General features: G+C 34.6%; 2 protein-coding genes and 1 non-coding gene across 4 annotated transcripts; all 3 read left to right on the forward strand.

Annotated features, from left to right (window-relative positions):
* Positions 1-1273: 1273 nt before the first annotated feature.
* LOC114714549 (uncharacterized MFS-type transporter YwfA-like) lies at positions 1274-4993 on the forward strand. Of its 2 annotated transcripts, none has more exons than XM_028899300.1 (3): positions 1274-1669; positions 3620-4365; positions 4441-4993. In XM_028899300.1, the coding sequence occupies exons 1-3, from the start codon at positions 1367-1369 to the stop codon at positions 4952-4954; spliced, it is 1563 nt and encodes a 520-aa protein (XP_028755133.1). In that variant the 5' UTR covers positions 1274-1366; the 3' UTR covers positions 4955-4993. The 2 variants fall into 2 exon arrangements, with proteins under 2 accessions (XP_028755133.1, XP_028755134.1); XM_028899301.1 differs by having other exon boundaries at positions 4455-4592.
* A 171-nt stretch (positions 4994-5164) lies between these two features.
* TRNAM-CAU (transfer RNA methionine (anticodon CAU)) lies at positions 5165-5250 on the forward strand. Its single transcript is given in 2 exon segments — positions 5165-5202; positions 5215-5250. It is a non-coding gene; the product is annotated as a tRNA-Met (tRNA).
* Positions 5251-8935: 3685 nt separating this feature from the next.
* Positions 8936-10923, forward strand: LOC114714496 (uncharacterized). The gene has a single exon (XM_028899234.1). It carries the CDS (start codon positions 9394-9396, stop codon positions 10705-10707), a length of 1314 nt encoding a protein of 437 aa, XP_028755067.1. The 5' UTR covers positions 8936-9393; the 3' UTR covers positions 10708-10923.
* Positions 10924-14594: the final 3671 nt, after the last annotated feature.

Below are 14594 nucleotides of genomic sequence, written 5' to 3' on the forward strand. Positions count from 1 at the left end.
AACATGAAGAGATTGAAAAGTGGAAAAGTAATGGGTAACAAGGAAAATCAGAAAAAAGGCTCGGAAAGCTTCTTCCTTCTCTGGACAAATATATCTGGAAAAAAAATTGGGAAGGAGGAAATGACACCAATTAATCTGGAAATTTTGGAATCTATGTCAGAAGTCACGAAATGTTGAGTTGAAAATCTTGCAAAGTTTAGGTCAAATTATTCTGAATTAAGCATTTTTTATATTTATTTGTCGACTTTAAAAAAATGTCAAAACCCAAATTGAAAGGGAAAAAACAATTCATAAAATCTAAAGACATTAGATTCTTTTTTTTCCCCTTCAAACCGAGGACAAAATGATTTAAATTAAATGAAACAAGTTTAAAGATTATATATATGAAGCAAACCAACAGAGAAAGAACTAAAATTAAAAAAAAAAAAGAAATAATATTAACACTAACAAAAGAGAAATCACAAATAAGTGCGAGAATTTCCAGCCGAATGATAGCGAGGGGCTTCTCGAACTAGAAGATATGAATCGTCTTCCAACACAATGAAAGCCCAGCATGGGGTTGGTCCCAAAGTTTAGTTGAATAGACTAATGAATCTAGAATAAAAATGCCCTGACACATTTAGAGTGAAGCTAGGACCTGCCACTGTTATATTTTTTCAAAAGAATTCCTTCATAAGCTTCCTATTGATACAGATGATACCATGACAATAATTTTTACAGAGCCTTTTAAACTCAAACACACATATGTATAAGCAGATGAATAACTATAAGAAAAATTAGCCATAAAAATATTCCAATAATTAATGAGCATCGTGTACTTATTGTCGTTTTTATATCAAAATTTAGCATCAGTCTAAATTTTTTTTGTAATTACATTTCTTGTGAAGCTGTGATTCTCCCTAATTATAAATGTACCTCCCCCCCCCCCCCCCCCCACAAAAAAAAAAAAGGTGATAGGGCAGATGGTCTTTAAAACCTATTGAAGCTACTTTATTGCTAATTCCAGAACGGACTCCATTTATATAAATCAGTAGGACCCGGCAAATCCCCAAGCTATGGCAGCACCCTCTGATTGGCCAACAGATTTCCCTTCTTCCTCTGCCTTTCCTTCCCAGTTCCCAGTATTTCGTTATTTCCCGTCAAACAAGTTTATCCACTGCCCAATCAATCCTCAGCGTACACGTGCCCCTCGATCAACGATTCCCTCAACTTCAAACAAAACACTGCCATACAAGTCAAACTTAAAACTCTCTGTCTCTCTCCCTGATACCTCCTTCCCCCTCTGTCTCTTCTGTTCTATAGCCTTCACCCGCCGCTTCCTCTGTTGTGGGATCGAAGACACAGAGTTGAGGAGGGACCGCCATTAATGAAACATTGGAAGATGAAATCAGAAGCAGTGACCTTAGCGTTAGTGAATCTCGCAGGTATCATGGAGAGGGCGGATGAGTCGTTATTGCCCGGTGTTTACAAGGAAGTTGGGGCTGCCCTACACACCGACCCTACAGGTTTAGGGTCCCTCACTCTCTTCCGATCCATCGTTCAATCTCTCTGTTATCCTCTCGCCGCTTACCTCTCTATGCGTTACAATCGTGCTCACGTCATCGCTCTCGGTGCTTTTCTTTGGGCCGCCGCCACCTTCCTCGTCGCCGTCTCCTCCACCTTCTTACAGGTACATATCTATGTATACTCCCTTTCGTGTTCTTCTTCCTTTGGTTTTGACCGGCGTGGCATAATCAAATCATTCGTATGTTTCTGAATCTTTGTGTGTTCCAATGATGTTTGATAATGCTGCTGTGTGATCTGCTTCTTGGTGAATCTCAAATATTCTCTCTGATATTATTGCTTCGAGCAGATCTTGTCTCCGGTGAAAACAGCCGGAGTTTGACCGGACGGAATTTTGGGGGCGATGAAAATTATTAAATTCTTTTTATTGTCGAAGTTTTTAAAAAATGCTCAAAATAGTAAGTTTGGTTCAATAAGGAATGTAACGTATTACCGAAAATCAGAGGGATTTCTGCACTAAGCCATTTCCTTTTGAGCTTTTCTGATTGACGATCGTAGTATGGATCTCAGAAAAACTGGCAATTGAATAATTTAATCATGATATGTAGAGCCAGAATAAATAGTTTTTTAAGGCAAAGGTCATCAACCTAATCCATCATGCCGTCTAGAATGGCCGGTGTCTTGTTCTTGTTAAATGCGGTGTTATATGTTCATTTCATTGATTTAATGTATAAATGAAAAACATTTACCATTTTTTCTCTTTTTGTCACATTTCATTTGATCGCTCACCTGGTACTAATTACAAAATCAAGCAGGAACAAATTGCCACATATTATCAGCTATATGATAAAACAGGCTCTTAATTGTAAGATCCATGGCAAAATCATTCATGACAATTGACAAATACTAACTATATAAATAGAGAGAAAATCCCTTATAAATAATCTCAAATATATGAAATCCTAATTCAGCACCTACTACTTGAAAATGAGAGGAAAGGAAATGAGGCCTAAACTAGCATTTTAAAAATATTGTGAAACTACCCATATGCCCTTCTGTGACATAAATGACATTATTAGAATTGAAAAAGAAAAATAATGCTAAAAAAAAAAGAATTGAAAAAGAAAAGTGTTGAATTGACAATGACAAGTATTGAATTGTAAATGATAAGTTTTATGATTTTTTTTTGGTCCTCTATTATATTGTAAATGATAAGTTTTGTGATTTTTTTTGTTCCTCTATTATATAATAAGTATTGAACTTAAAATTATAAGTTTCGTAACATTTCTTTTTTTCTTCTTTATTTTAGTTAGTTAGTCAATTAATAAATTATGAATTAGAAATGGTAGGTGTTGAATTGTCAACGACAAGTATTAAACAAGAAATGACAAATTTCATAACTTTTTTTTTATGTCATAGAAGGATATATGGGTGATTTTATAATATTTTCAAATGTCAATCTAGGCCTCACTTTCTTCTCTATCACTTTAAAATGTTAGGTGCTTGAATTGAAATTTAATATATTCAGGATTTTTATAAGGGATTTTCCCATAAATAAATAAACATAACTATTTACTCAAATCATTTTTAAACCCTCTTCTTATAAATATAAGAAGGGTTTTTGCTGTGATCTTAAACATAAAAGTTTAACTTACTTTATTTCTTAAATTCATAATCTTTTTAAACTAACTCTATTGATTATATATGAAAAAAGAGATTATGAGATACTGTTAATGGAGGTATTTAGAGAAACTAACATTTATTTATGACAAATAATCAAGTTAACTAATTTTCTTAATACCTAAAAATCAATTATCTAATTTCTATATTTACGATTGGAGGTAGTAAAATATAAATCAGTACAAGCTGAAAAAAAAAAGAAGGGAAATTGTCAGCTTTCTTTTCACTTAACGTGGGATGTTTTGTATAATGAAAAAGATAACATGGGATGTTTTGTGCTACTTCCGCCCCAAAATTCCACAGCAGCCTTGTTGTAATGAGATGACAATTTCATTCAGGGAGTCGAAATTAAATTTTTCTTAGACAGAAACGATGATCTCATCACTGGGAATTAATTTTTCTGAGCTGACACTTGCTTCATAATATTCACTAAAAGGTGGCAATTTCGAGAGGTTTAAACGGCATTGGGCTGGCCATTGTTACTCCGGCAATTCAGTCTCTGGTTGCCGACTCAACAGATGATAGCAATCGAGGCATGGCCTTTGGGTGGCTCGCACTAACCGGAAACATGGGAAGCATCATTGGAGGTCTCTGTTCTGTTCTCATAGCTTCAACTTCATTCGCAGGCATACCTGGTTGGAGAATCTCTTTTCATTTAGTTGCATTCATCAGTGTCCTTGTTGGTATCCTCGTTTACCTCTTCGCCAACGATCCTCGCTTTCCCAAGGGCCATTTCAAACATGAAGGTCCTGCAAAATCGTTTTGTTCTGAAATGAAAGATATGATCAAAGAAGCAAAGGCAGTTATCGGGATTCCGTCGTTTCAGATAATTGTTGCTCAGGGGATTTCAGGTTCCTTCCCTTGGTCAGCCTTGTCATTTGCGACTCTCTGGTTGGAACTCATTGGCTTCTCCCATGTGAAAACTGCTTTGCTTTGGACTCTGTTTGTGCTTGCTGGTTCTCTTGGGGCTCTGTTTGGAGGCAAAATGGGGGATATCTTATCACAACGATTACCAAACTCTGGAAGAATAATGCTGTCTCAAATAAGCTCTGGTTCGGCCATTCCTTTGGCTGCGATTTTGTTGCTGGGTTTGCCTGATGATCCTTCCACCGCCTTCTTGCATGGACTCGTCCTGTTCATCATGGGATTGTCTATATCTTGGAATGGTTCTGCAACTAACAAGTAAGTATATTTCTCTTCCACAGATAGAGAGAGAGAGGTGTTTGGTTTGATTTGTTGACATAACACTGTGAACAGTCCCATATTTGCAGAAATAGTGCCTGAGAAGTCCCGGACGTGTATTTATGCTTTGGATCGATCGTTCGAGTCTGTGTTGGCGTCTTTTGCTCCATTTATTGTTGGGATTTTGGCTCAGCATGTGTATGGTTTCAGACCAATCCCGAAAGGAACCTCGGACTCTGTCGAGGTTGAGACAGACAGGGAAAATGCTGCTTCGCTGGCGAAAGCTCTGTATACTGCAATTGGTATTCCCATGGCAGTTTGCTGCTTTATCTACTCCTTCCTTTACTGTACGTACCCGAGGGACAGAGAGCGAGCCAGAATGGTTGCTTTGGTTGAATCAGAAATGCTGAGGCTCGAAGAAGAAGATGATGATGATGAAGAAAAGGGAGTAGCAGAGGAATGGCGTAAGATTCATATTTCTGAATCAAATGGGGTGAATGGTGACACTGAACAGAGACCTGAAATGGATGATAGTGATGAGAAGTATTTGTTATCTCGACAGCTGACATTCGCTAATCTAGCGGAATAGAAATTTGGAGCTTCATTTAGACCAATTAGGTGAGGCAGTCTAAATGGGTGTTTCATCTGTTACACCACTCACTCGATGGTCATATAGCATTTTTCATTTCATGCTGTCACCCCTGTAATTAGAACAATTTTGTATTGGCAATGAATTGGAATTCGCGTTTCCCTTCAGGTAGACTATACTTTACTATTGGGAAGAAGAGGATAGCACCAAGGGGTGGTGGCGCAGTTGGCTAGCGCGTAGGTCTCATAGCTTGTTGAGTGATCCTGAGGTCGAGAGTTCGAGCCTCTCTCACCCCAATGTTCTTTTTCTTCGGAAAAATGAGTAGTGTGATAGAAAATTTTTTTTATAAAAAAAAACTCATTATTTTATTTTAATCTCATCGCAGGGTACTCTCAATTATGTTTTGTTCCTCCGAGTTTATCTGAAGTCCGTTGTCCCATGCGGAAACAAAAAACACATCCCGTGAAGAGGCAGAGGCTGCTGGAATTGGATGATCTGCATTCTGCAGTGTCAAAAAGGCAAGAAAAAGACAAGGCATAGTGTGATATGGTTATCATTCCCTCTTTTATCCGTCCATTATTATCATTTATGGTGTGGTGCCCCCTCCCCCATTATTTTCATCTCTCGCGGATCCCTTTTACTGTCCCATCCCATGAGAAAACAAACGAGGTACGAAATGGAGTCATTAGTCCTATCAAGCGAGACTTCAATGACATGCCAAAAATATAAGGAATACTAGTTCAACTTAGATTGTACTTCTTCTTATTTTATTATAAATTAACAAATTAGTAATTAAAATTAATTAAAAATAATAAATAAGTTAGTAAAGTAGATTTTTTTTAAATATACCTTTATAATAAATGAGAAAAAGGATAAAAAATATGTGAGGAAATATGATAGAAGAGGAGAGAGAATAAATAATTAAGGACGAAATGAGAAAAATACACTACCTCCGGTTCTAAATATAAGAGTTAGTTGACTAATTTGAGTAGATGAAGGAAATAAGTTAAGTTAATTATTTGTAATAAATAGGTATTATCTTTCCTAAAATATTCTTAATAACCAAGTATATTAGTTAGAACTATTATTATTAGAAGGACTATCTTGGGAAAAAAACATAAATACGAGAGACAAAATGGATTGTGGTTTTATATTTAGGACCAAAATAAAAATCAAACGAGGTTTTATATTAAGGACCGGATGTAATATTAAATGTTAAAACAAAATCAAATTAAAGTTTATAAAATAAATCATACTCTTTCTTAAATTTAAAGCTTGTTTATGAAGAGAACTGGAGGGAGTATTATTTTCAACATATGGCCCCATCTCTGGCCCCGACAACTCCCTTATGTTTAAGTAACTAAAATCATATTTTTCTTAATTTTAAATAAACTGCCCTTAAAGTTAAAGTTGGCCAAATACAATGAAGCTGAAAGTTTTCTGCTTCTAATTCTTGGCTATTTATGTCAATATGCATTGTCTTACTTGTTCTTCCTTCATTATGTAGGAATCACAATTTTTTATTAATGTTTACAAATTTTCGTAATAATGGCACCCCAAATCCATTTCAAAGGCCGAATATAAGCGATAATTTCTGATTTTCTATGGTTGCTCCTTGCATTTCAGGAAAAGGAACAGTAATGCAAGTCAAACCCATAGGTAGTCCCAATGAAACGCGTTTGTTAAGTTTGTAAACCGAATTGAATATTGCAAGAAGTAAATGTCAACTCTTTGGTCAGATACATGCACACTGACACCAGAGAATCAATTCTTAATGACCCCCAAAATGTGCTTTTACGTTTACCCTCCAGTTTTAAATATGGTCTGAAGGCTTTCCAAAGTCATACCCATGAACTGGACTTCCCATCCTCTGACTTCTTTTTAAGAGTTCTTGGAGTTTCTATATAGACATGCATTTCCTTTCTTTTGATTCGTAAGAAATTAATTACTTAAAAAGAATAAAAATAACAAAGTAAGCGAATTGGTTGTTCCGAACCAGTTAACCAAGAGATCAATTCATAAATGACTCATTCTGCAACAGGAACAGGAAAAATATAAAAAAAAAAAAAAAGTTTCATGGTTTAGATTCAATCCCTTTTGCCCCTTCATAGATAAAAAGGTATTGTCTCTTCTGGTATTTTCAAATGGGCTTACTAAATCAGAGTCAGATCAGGGCAAGGAAGAAGAAGAGTTTCGTAGAATGCGGACAGTTGTTCTAAGAATATTGAAGCAAGAAAATCTAAGAATCAAATGCTCATATACACAAGGCAAGTTCTCTAGAAAGAAGGGATTTAATCCCTCCCTCCCCCCAAAAAAAAACATTCATTGAACTTATGAAATTCAAGTAGTCATTTTATCATTCGAGCTTTAGCTGATTGTGTTGGGGTATTAATTAACTAATAAGCATGCGACATTTATTAGTATTTTGCTCATCCAAGTTAAAAACAGAAAAAAGAAAATAGTCGGTGGATCATGCATAGCTCTCCCAGTTCCCAACACGGAAGCTGGAACCCTCATTGGCTATATTTTAATAACATACACAAATTACGAAATCGTGCAACTTGATGTCTTTTTTTTTTTTTTTTTGCCCTAAAAAATGTCATGCCAACTCTTTTAAGTCGGAGAGGAAATGCTTATGATGTGCCCTCTCACTCTCAGAGCGAAGGAAAACGGGAAGAAAAACAGAGAGGAAGAGTCAGTGTGAAATGCTTGACTTCCCAACTGTCTTTTATATTTAGTATTGGACTCTGAATTGGTAAACCACTTGCTGATTTTTTTTTTTTGACCTCAAGCACTTGCTGATATATAAAACTCAAAATTTATTAAAATAATAAAGTTCGCGTTAATGGTTTAAGATTTCCATTTATATGGACATGGAATGTGATCCAGAAATAAACAAACTAGGTCCTATGAGCTATGAAGCTAGCAGTGAGTTACTATCACGTCTTGAGAAGTAGCTCTTTACTGTATTTCATTAAAAACAACAAAAGATCAGATCCACCTGATTCAGATGCGTCACTTCCATTCCTTGCTAGTGGGTCTCACCAAATTGTGATCTGATTTCAGTATGATGGACTAATAGTCCCTCCCCTCAATTCCTATCACCCTATCCACTCCACTCGTTATTACTTTTCTTCACACCTTTCCCTTATCTTTTTATCTTCTTCCGTCAAAAGAAAATATCCACCTTTTAAAAAAAAAAAAAAAACAGAGACCATGAATAAGCAGCAAAGGATTTGACTAGCCAATTATATGCAGCTCATGGCAAAAATCATCCAAAAGAGAGTCTCCATACCACGCAGGAGAATTATCTGGAAAAAAAAATGGCTTCAATATGTAGCTGTTGTCCTTGATGAGAGAGTCAATTTGCACAAAAATCTATCTTTTAGGCATGTGATCAAAAGTAATGATTCGATCACTCACTAAAAGATCTCATAACAATATACCTTTGATCTGGATTGAGTGAGTGATCCTAGGAAAGCTCACAGTTAACAAGTCTCAAAACGGCACTATTGAATAAAATATCCACCTCTAAAATTGTGGACTACTATAATTCCAGTCTTGTGTGAACATCAGTGCCATGAAATAAATAACAATGTAATCAATCACTTACTCTTGGTCTTGGTTTTCCGTGTACTGGATTTGGACCTACTCAAAAATAGATTTTTAATTTATGCTCTCAAAGAACAGTAAACTAGGGGAAGCTGATAGTTGCATCCAACTATCAAAGATATCTTTTGGGAACACTGGTCAAAGCCCCAATCCATGATCCCATAACCAAATGTCGGAATCAGAGCCCTCGGATCATTGGGAGGAGCAAAAGTCAAAGATGAGGGAGTAATGTTGAAGCCTAATTTACCATAATTAATATACCCATTTCCATATACATGAAGTAGATCTACCCCACTAATTACAGTGTCGGTTGGCAGTCCTTGTCCTTTAATTATTTGTCAACAAGCCCAGGACTGTGAAGAAAAAATCAGATGCCATTGCATTTTTCTGTTTGGAATACCAAACTGACAGAAATTATTGACTTGTACGAAGTCACTGTGTAAGGTGCAATTAAAACTGTTACGTAGAAATGAGAGGAATTGTCAGAATATTATTATTATAATTAGTATAAAATGGGATGCCCGCTGCACAAAAAAGTTCACACTCCACACCTCACATCTCAGCATTATTGCTCAGTGAGAAAAGAGAGAAACCGCGTTTTAAGAGGATTCTGCTCTGTCTCCATGCGCCATGTGATTGGTTCTTCCTCTGGCATTTAACACTCCCTTCCCCTCTTAATTCCATTGCTTCACTTTTGTTATAATCCCTCTCTCTCTTCACTACAACTCACCAATTCCTTCATCATTAAGTAGCATCATCGTCTACCTATTGCAGCCCAGGTTTTATTTATAGATCTTCAATTCAGTATTACCTCGACTTTGTCGCAAATGGCTCCACCAATGTACTTGGGTTGCAGAAGGGTGGCTCTGTTCTGCGTTATTTCTTTTCTCTCTGTTTCTGTTTGTTTCAGTGACTGCTCAGAGTCGCAATTTCAGAGCAAAGAGTTTGCCGGGGGAAGGAGAATGTTGGAGGCACAAAATGAAGAGCCGGCCCTGAAAAAGACCAAGCCAATCAAGCCTAGTCTTTCTCTCAAGAATCAGACCAAGACCATCAAATCCAACCTGTCCTCCAAAAATCAGACCAAGCTTGCCAAAGTCAGTTCCGATTCATCGTCTAAAACCACACCCACCATCCTCGCCGACACTGCGGTGAAGAAGCTGAATTCCACCACCAAGAGCAAGAAGCTGAATTCCACATCAAAAGGCTCCAGCAAATCAACCTCAATTTCCAGCGAAAAATCCTCGAGTCTCCTGAAAGAAGGCGGTGCCAAGAACAAAACGACAAAATCCGCCGCCGCCAAGGAAACCAAGGTTAAAGCAGATCAAAAGGTAGAGCTCGAATCTGAGAAGCCGACTAAGAATAAGAACGCAGAGAAGAAGTCCGGACAACAGAAAGCCAAGAAACAAACGCCGCCGAGTTGGATCCAGCAAGACGACGACGATGATTTCGTTTCAGAGTTGAAAGATCTGCCGACCAGATTTCAGCAGACGATAATTCCAGACCTCACAAAAATCTCAAGCACCTCGAGAGTTTACATTAGCAAAGCCAATAAGGAAATCACGAAAGGGTTCAAACCCTACGTCGGCAACAAATACGCACCCACCATCGCCCCCGTACTCTCTTGCGCCTTCCTACTGATCCCTCTGGTTTTAGTCTCTCTCATTTTCAATCGAATCAAAGCTTACTTTTCTCTCCAGAGACTCCTAATCTTCATCCAAGTCTATCTCTCCATCTATTTCTCCATTCTCTGTTTCGTCTCGCTGATCACAGCGCTTGAGCCCCTCAAGTTTCTACACGCTACTTCGCAGTCCACATACGTCTGCCTCCAGGTGCTGCAAACTCTGGGTTACGTATTGTACCTCCTACTGCTTCTGATGTATCTGATCCTAGTCTTCTCAACGGATTGCGGGCCGGGTTCGAAATTTGTAGGCCTGACCCAGACATTCGTGGGTTTCGCCGTCGGGTTGCACTACTATGTGACGGTGTTTCACAGGGTGGTGCTGAAGCAACCGCCGAAGACGAATTGGAAGATTCACGGCATATACGCCACGTGTTTTCTGATGAGCTGCGTCATTGCTAGGGCGGATAGAAGGAAGAAGGCTTACATGGAGGATGGTGGCGAAGAAGGCAAGAAGAATTAAATTTAATTAAAATTACAATTAAAAACTTCATTTATGAGAGAAATTATATATGGTTCTTCATGTAATGCCGCAAGTAAATTGGCAGGAACCATGGAATGACGATAGGCACTGTTTGATTTTCTTCTTTATTCGGCGAAATGCCCTTTGAGATCACTCCATCTTTTGCTTTACAATTGAAGTATATGTATAAATAAATACTTTTTTTTTTTAATTTTTGGGTTTCCTTGCTTTTGTTTTTCAAAAGCTTTTAGGATCATTATCAGAGTCCTTCACTTGCAGTTTTATGCGTTGGTTCCAGGTTTTTCCGTAAAATGGCTCTACTGATATGTGCTCTCATCTTGAGTATTTTGACTGTATATTCAATTTTTTAATTATGTTTTCCTATTCTGTATGAGTCCTTTACGAGACTCTGCTCTTGAATTTGTATTTTAAAAATTTTATTTTATTTCATAATATAGTTACTTTATATTTTAAAAAAATTGAAATTTTACATCCTGAATCAATAAATAAATAAATGGCAGCGTTATTCTTTTGACCTTCATGATCCTTGAAAGGAAACCGACCCAAACCCTTTTCCCCAAACGCCTCACCTAAATAAGTTGACCCTATTATTAGATTAAAATATTTTTTTATGATATGTGTAGTAGTAGCAGCATGCCAGATCTTTGATCCAAACTAGTATGCCAGATGTAACAAGTAATTAGATTAAAATACTGCCTCGGCTCCTATATATAAATTTTAAATAATCAAATCACATTTAATAAATTAGTAATAAAAATTAGTTAAACATAATAAATAAATGACAAATGTATTTTTTTAAAAATTTGTCTTTATTTATTAAGAAAGTAAATGAGAGAGGTAATAAATAAAAAATAATAATAAAAGAGAATATATAAGAGTAATATTAATGAGAGGGGGACAAAATAGAGAAAAATAATACTCCTCCGGTCCTTAATATAGGACCCAATTGTTGAGTTGGTTTTGGTCCTAAATATAAGACCCATTTCTCATATTTATCAATTTTCTCTAAATTACCCCTATTGATACTCCCTCAACTATAATCAAATAGAAGAGGGAGATGGGGTATCAAGAAAGATGATTATGGTGTTTTAGGAAAAATGTGTCACTTTTCTTATAATTAACCAACTTACCTAACTTCCTTAATCTAATCAAATTAGTTAAATGGGTCTTATATTAAGGACCGGAGGAGTAATATTTACTCAGACAAATTCAAAAAAATAAAACTTTTATTTTGAATCAGAACATTCTTTAAAAGACCGGGGGTAGTATTCATTATCAGTAATAAGCTTAAGCTATGCGATAGATTCTTACTTTGTAATGTGCACTTTACTCCCCTATGTTTTTGGTGGCACAGTATCGTACTTCCTATGATTTTTTTTCTTTTTTTTTTAAAAAAAAGAAAATGACAAACCCCGTGAGCTCTATGGCTAGATGGAATAAAATCTCACTCAAACTCCACCACGTTCAATCCTAATATTGGAAAACAGTATCATAACAGGGCAATTCATAACATGGTACAGTACATATTGTTGTTGTCCGACTCACAGTGTATTTTAAAACACCCACATGAAGGGAATATTTAGTTTTGAGATAGTTAATTAGAAAAATCATCGGTTTTCTATTTTTAGCCCTTTTAACATTATTTAATTTAATTTTCATCTTTAAAAATTTAGGAGGGCACATTATGATCTGCATTACGCTTATGTCCAGTAGGGCTATATTTCACCTGCATTTATTTTTCACGTCAAAAAGAAAATCAAGCAAAAATTAGTTTAAAAAATTAAAAAAAGAACAATTAGCAGTGGAATCTTAACAAATTTACCCTTGTGCCCGAGCAGTGACCCTCGCCAAACACCAATAATAATTTTCACGGCAGATTACTCATATTCTCATTTTATTTGTGATATTCTTACCAGTCATTGTTTCAATGTGTACAGTCTTAGTATCTATATTAAAGCAATGTTTTTATTTAAAATGATTAATTTATTTTCTTGATTGGATTAGAATGATTAGTTTAAACTTAGGATAAATGCGTAAAAATACCTATAAACTTTTACTCAAAATGTACTCATCACCATAAGCTTTCTCGGTATAAAAGTACTTATAAACTTGTAAAAACATAGCAAAAATGACACAACCGATAAACTTTACTAACAACCGTTATTTTTTGCACTCGAGCCCACTTTAATTTCATGAAAAATATGAAAATACCTTTTACTCAAACAAATCAAAGAAGTGTAAAGGTGCAAAAGTACCTATAAATTTTTAGCTAAAGTGCGCCAAATGGTTTTTTTTTTTTCCGTAGGTGTAAAAGTACTTATGACCATGTAGATAAATTAATTCTTTAAGTTTTGGCAGAAAAAAATTCTATTAAATTTTATTTTACTATAAAATTTTCTAGATACCCAAAGTTTCTAAGTGAAAATTTTCAAGACAGATTTGTACCTTAACCATAATTTTATGGTTAATACCTGTATTTGGTTTTCTAAATTTGCATCAAGTTTTAATTTAATCATTTAAGTTCATAAAGTGTATTTTTTCTTTTACTAAAAAAAAAAAGGTTCATAAAGTGTATTTTCAATGCCTTAATAGTAACACTATTGGTCTCGTTAATAGAAAATGTTGATTCAACGAATTTGAATGGTAACTTCATAATTAAATATTAAAATATTAATCTTTAATTCATATATTTTAAAAAAACCTAATGATGTTGATTTTAATATTAACAACCCATCTTTCAATATATAAAAATATTATATTAAATGATTAAATCTTAAGCATGTTTTGTTATGTTGGTGTTTAAATTCACTGAGTCACAATTTTTCATTAAGGAGACCAACAATACTATAATTAAGAGACTAAACGTACACTTTGGACAAATGAAAAATTGACGCAAATTTAGAAGACTAAACATATATATTAACCATAAAATTATTAGTATCATTATAGTATAATAAAACTTGATTTTTTTTTGTTGAAACTAAAATAATTAATTTATTTGTACGATCATGGACTCATGGATACTTTTGCACCCATTAAAGAAACATACGATGTTTGGTATATTTTGGTTAAAAGTTTGAGTATTTTTACATTTTGATCTTTTTTTTTTTTTAGTAAGGGGTGTTTTCATAAAATTAACGTAGGTTATCTCATTTTTGTTCTGTTTTTACGAGTTCATGGGTATTTTTGTACATTCAAAAAGTTTATGGTAGTAAGTATACTTTGCATAAAAGTTTATGAGTATTTTTACATCTTTATCCTTGGCCTTAAAATTTGTTAACATTGATTTAAAAACCTCTCAAACAATTCCATAACTTCTTTTTTTTAAAAGCTAGAGACTTGTGCATGTTTGGGGAAAAGTTAAACGCCATTTGTTGAAAACCAGCCAAAGACAGCACAAAACACAGACTGACGATGGTTTTGGGGTTAAAAGCTTGGGTGAAAACCAAAAAAGATAATTGATCTCTAGGTTTTTATTGTTTCATCCGATTTTTAGTCAAATCTCTGGAAAAATTTTTTTAATCATATCCTTTTACTTTTACTTGTTTTTAATTGGGCCTCTCTATTTTTTTTAATTTTATTAGGTCCTTATAGTTTTACTTATTTTTTAATTAGGTCCTTTGTAGTTTTAAAAAAATTATTTATTAAATTTATTCTTTAAAACTGATTTTATTTTTAAATTAATAATTATATAATTGGACAAAATAATTAATATAATCATTTAGGAATCAATTAATCAGAGTAATCAATTGTACTTAACTATAAATTATTTATAATTATATTCGAATTTTAAAAAATTTTACGATTATAATTTGAATTTTATAATTATAAAGATTAGAATTAAAAAATAAATAATATATATGTTT

The sequence above is a fragment of the Neltuma alba genome, unplaced genomic scaffold (genome assembly GCF_004799145.2).
Source record: "Neltuma alba isolate B1F8T4 unplaced genomic scaffold, ASM479914v2 tig00011509_pilon, whole genome shotgun sequence".
Classification (NCBI taxonomy): domain Eukaryota; kingdom Viridiplantae; phylum Streptophyta; class Magnoliopsida; order Fabales; family Fabaceae; genus Neltuma; species Neltuma alba.

What these genes read in the sequence shown, in the direction of transcription:
- LOC114714549 (XM_028899300.1), top strand. Translation starts at nt 1,367, where the DNA reads ATGAAACATTGGAAGATGAAATCAGAAGCAGTGACCTTAGCGTTAGTG. An exon ending in TCTCCTCCACCTTCTTACAG is followed by an intron (nt 1,670 to 3,619) that starts GTACATATCTAT and finishes ATTCACTAAAAG; the next exon opens with GTGGCAATTTCGAGAGGTTT. An exon ending in AATGGTTCTGCAACTAACAA is followed by an intron (nt 4,366 to 4,440) that starts GTAAGTATATTT and finishes CACTGTGAACAG; the next exon opens with TCCCATATTTGCAGAAATAG.
- LOC114714496 (XM_028899234.1), top strand. Translation starts at nt 9,394, where the DNA reads ATGGCTCCACCAATGTACTTGGGTTGCAGAAGGGTGGCTCTGTTCTGC.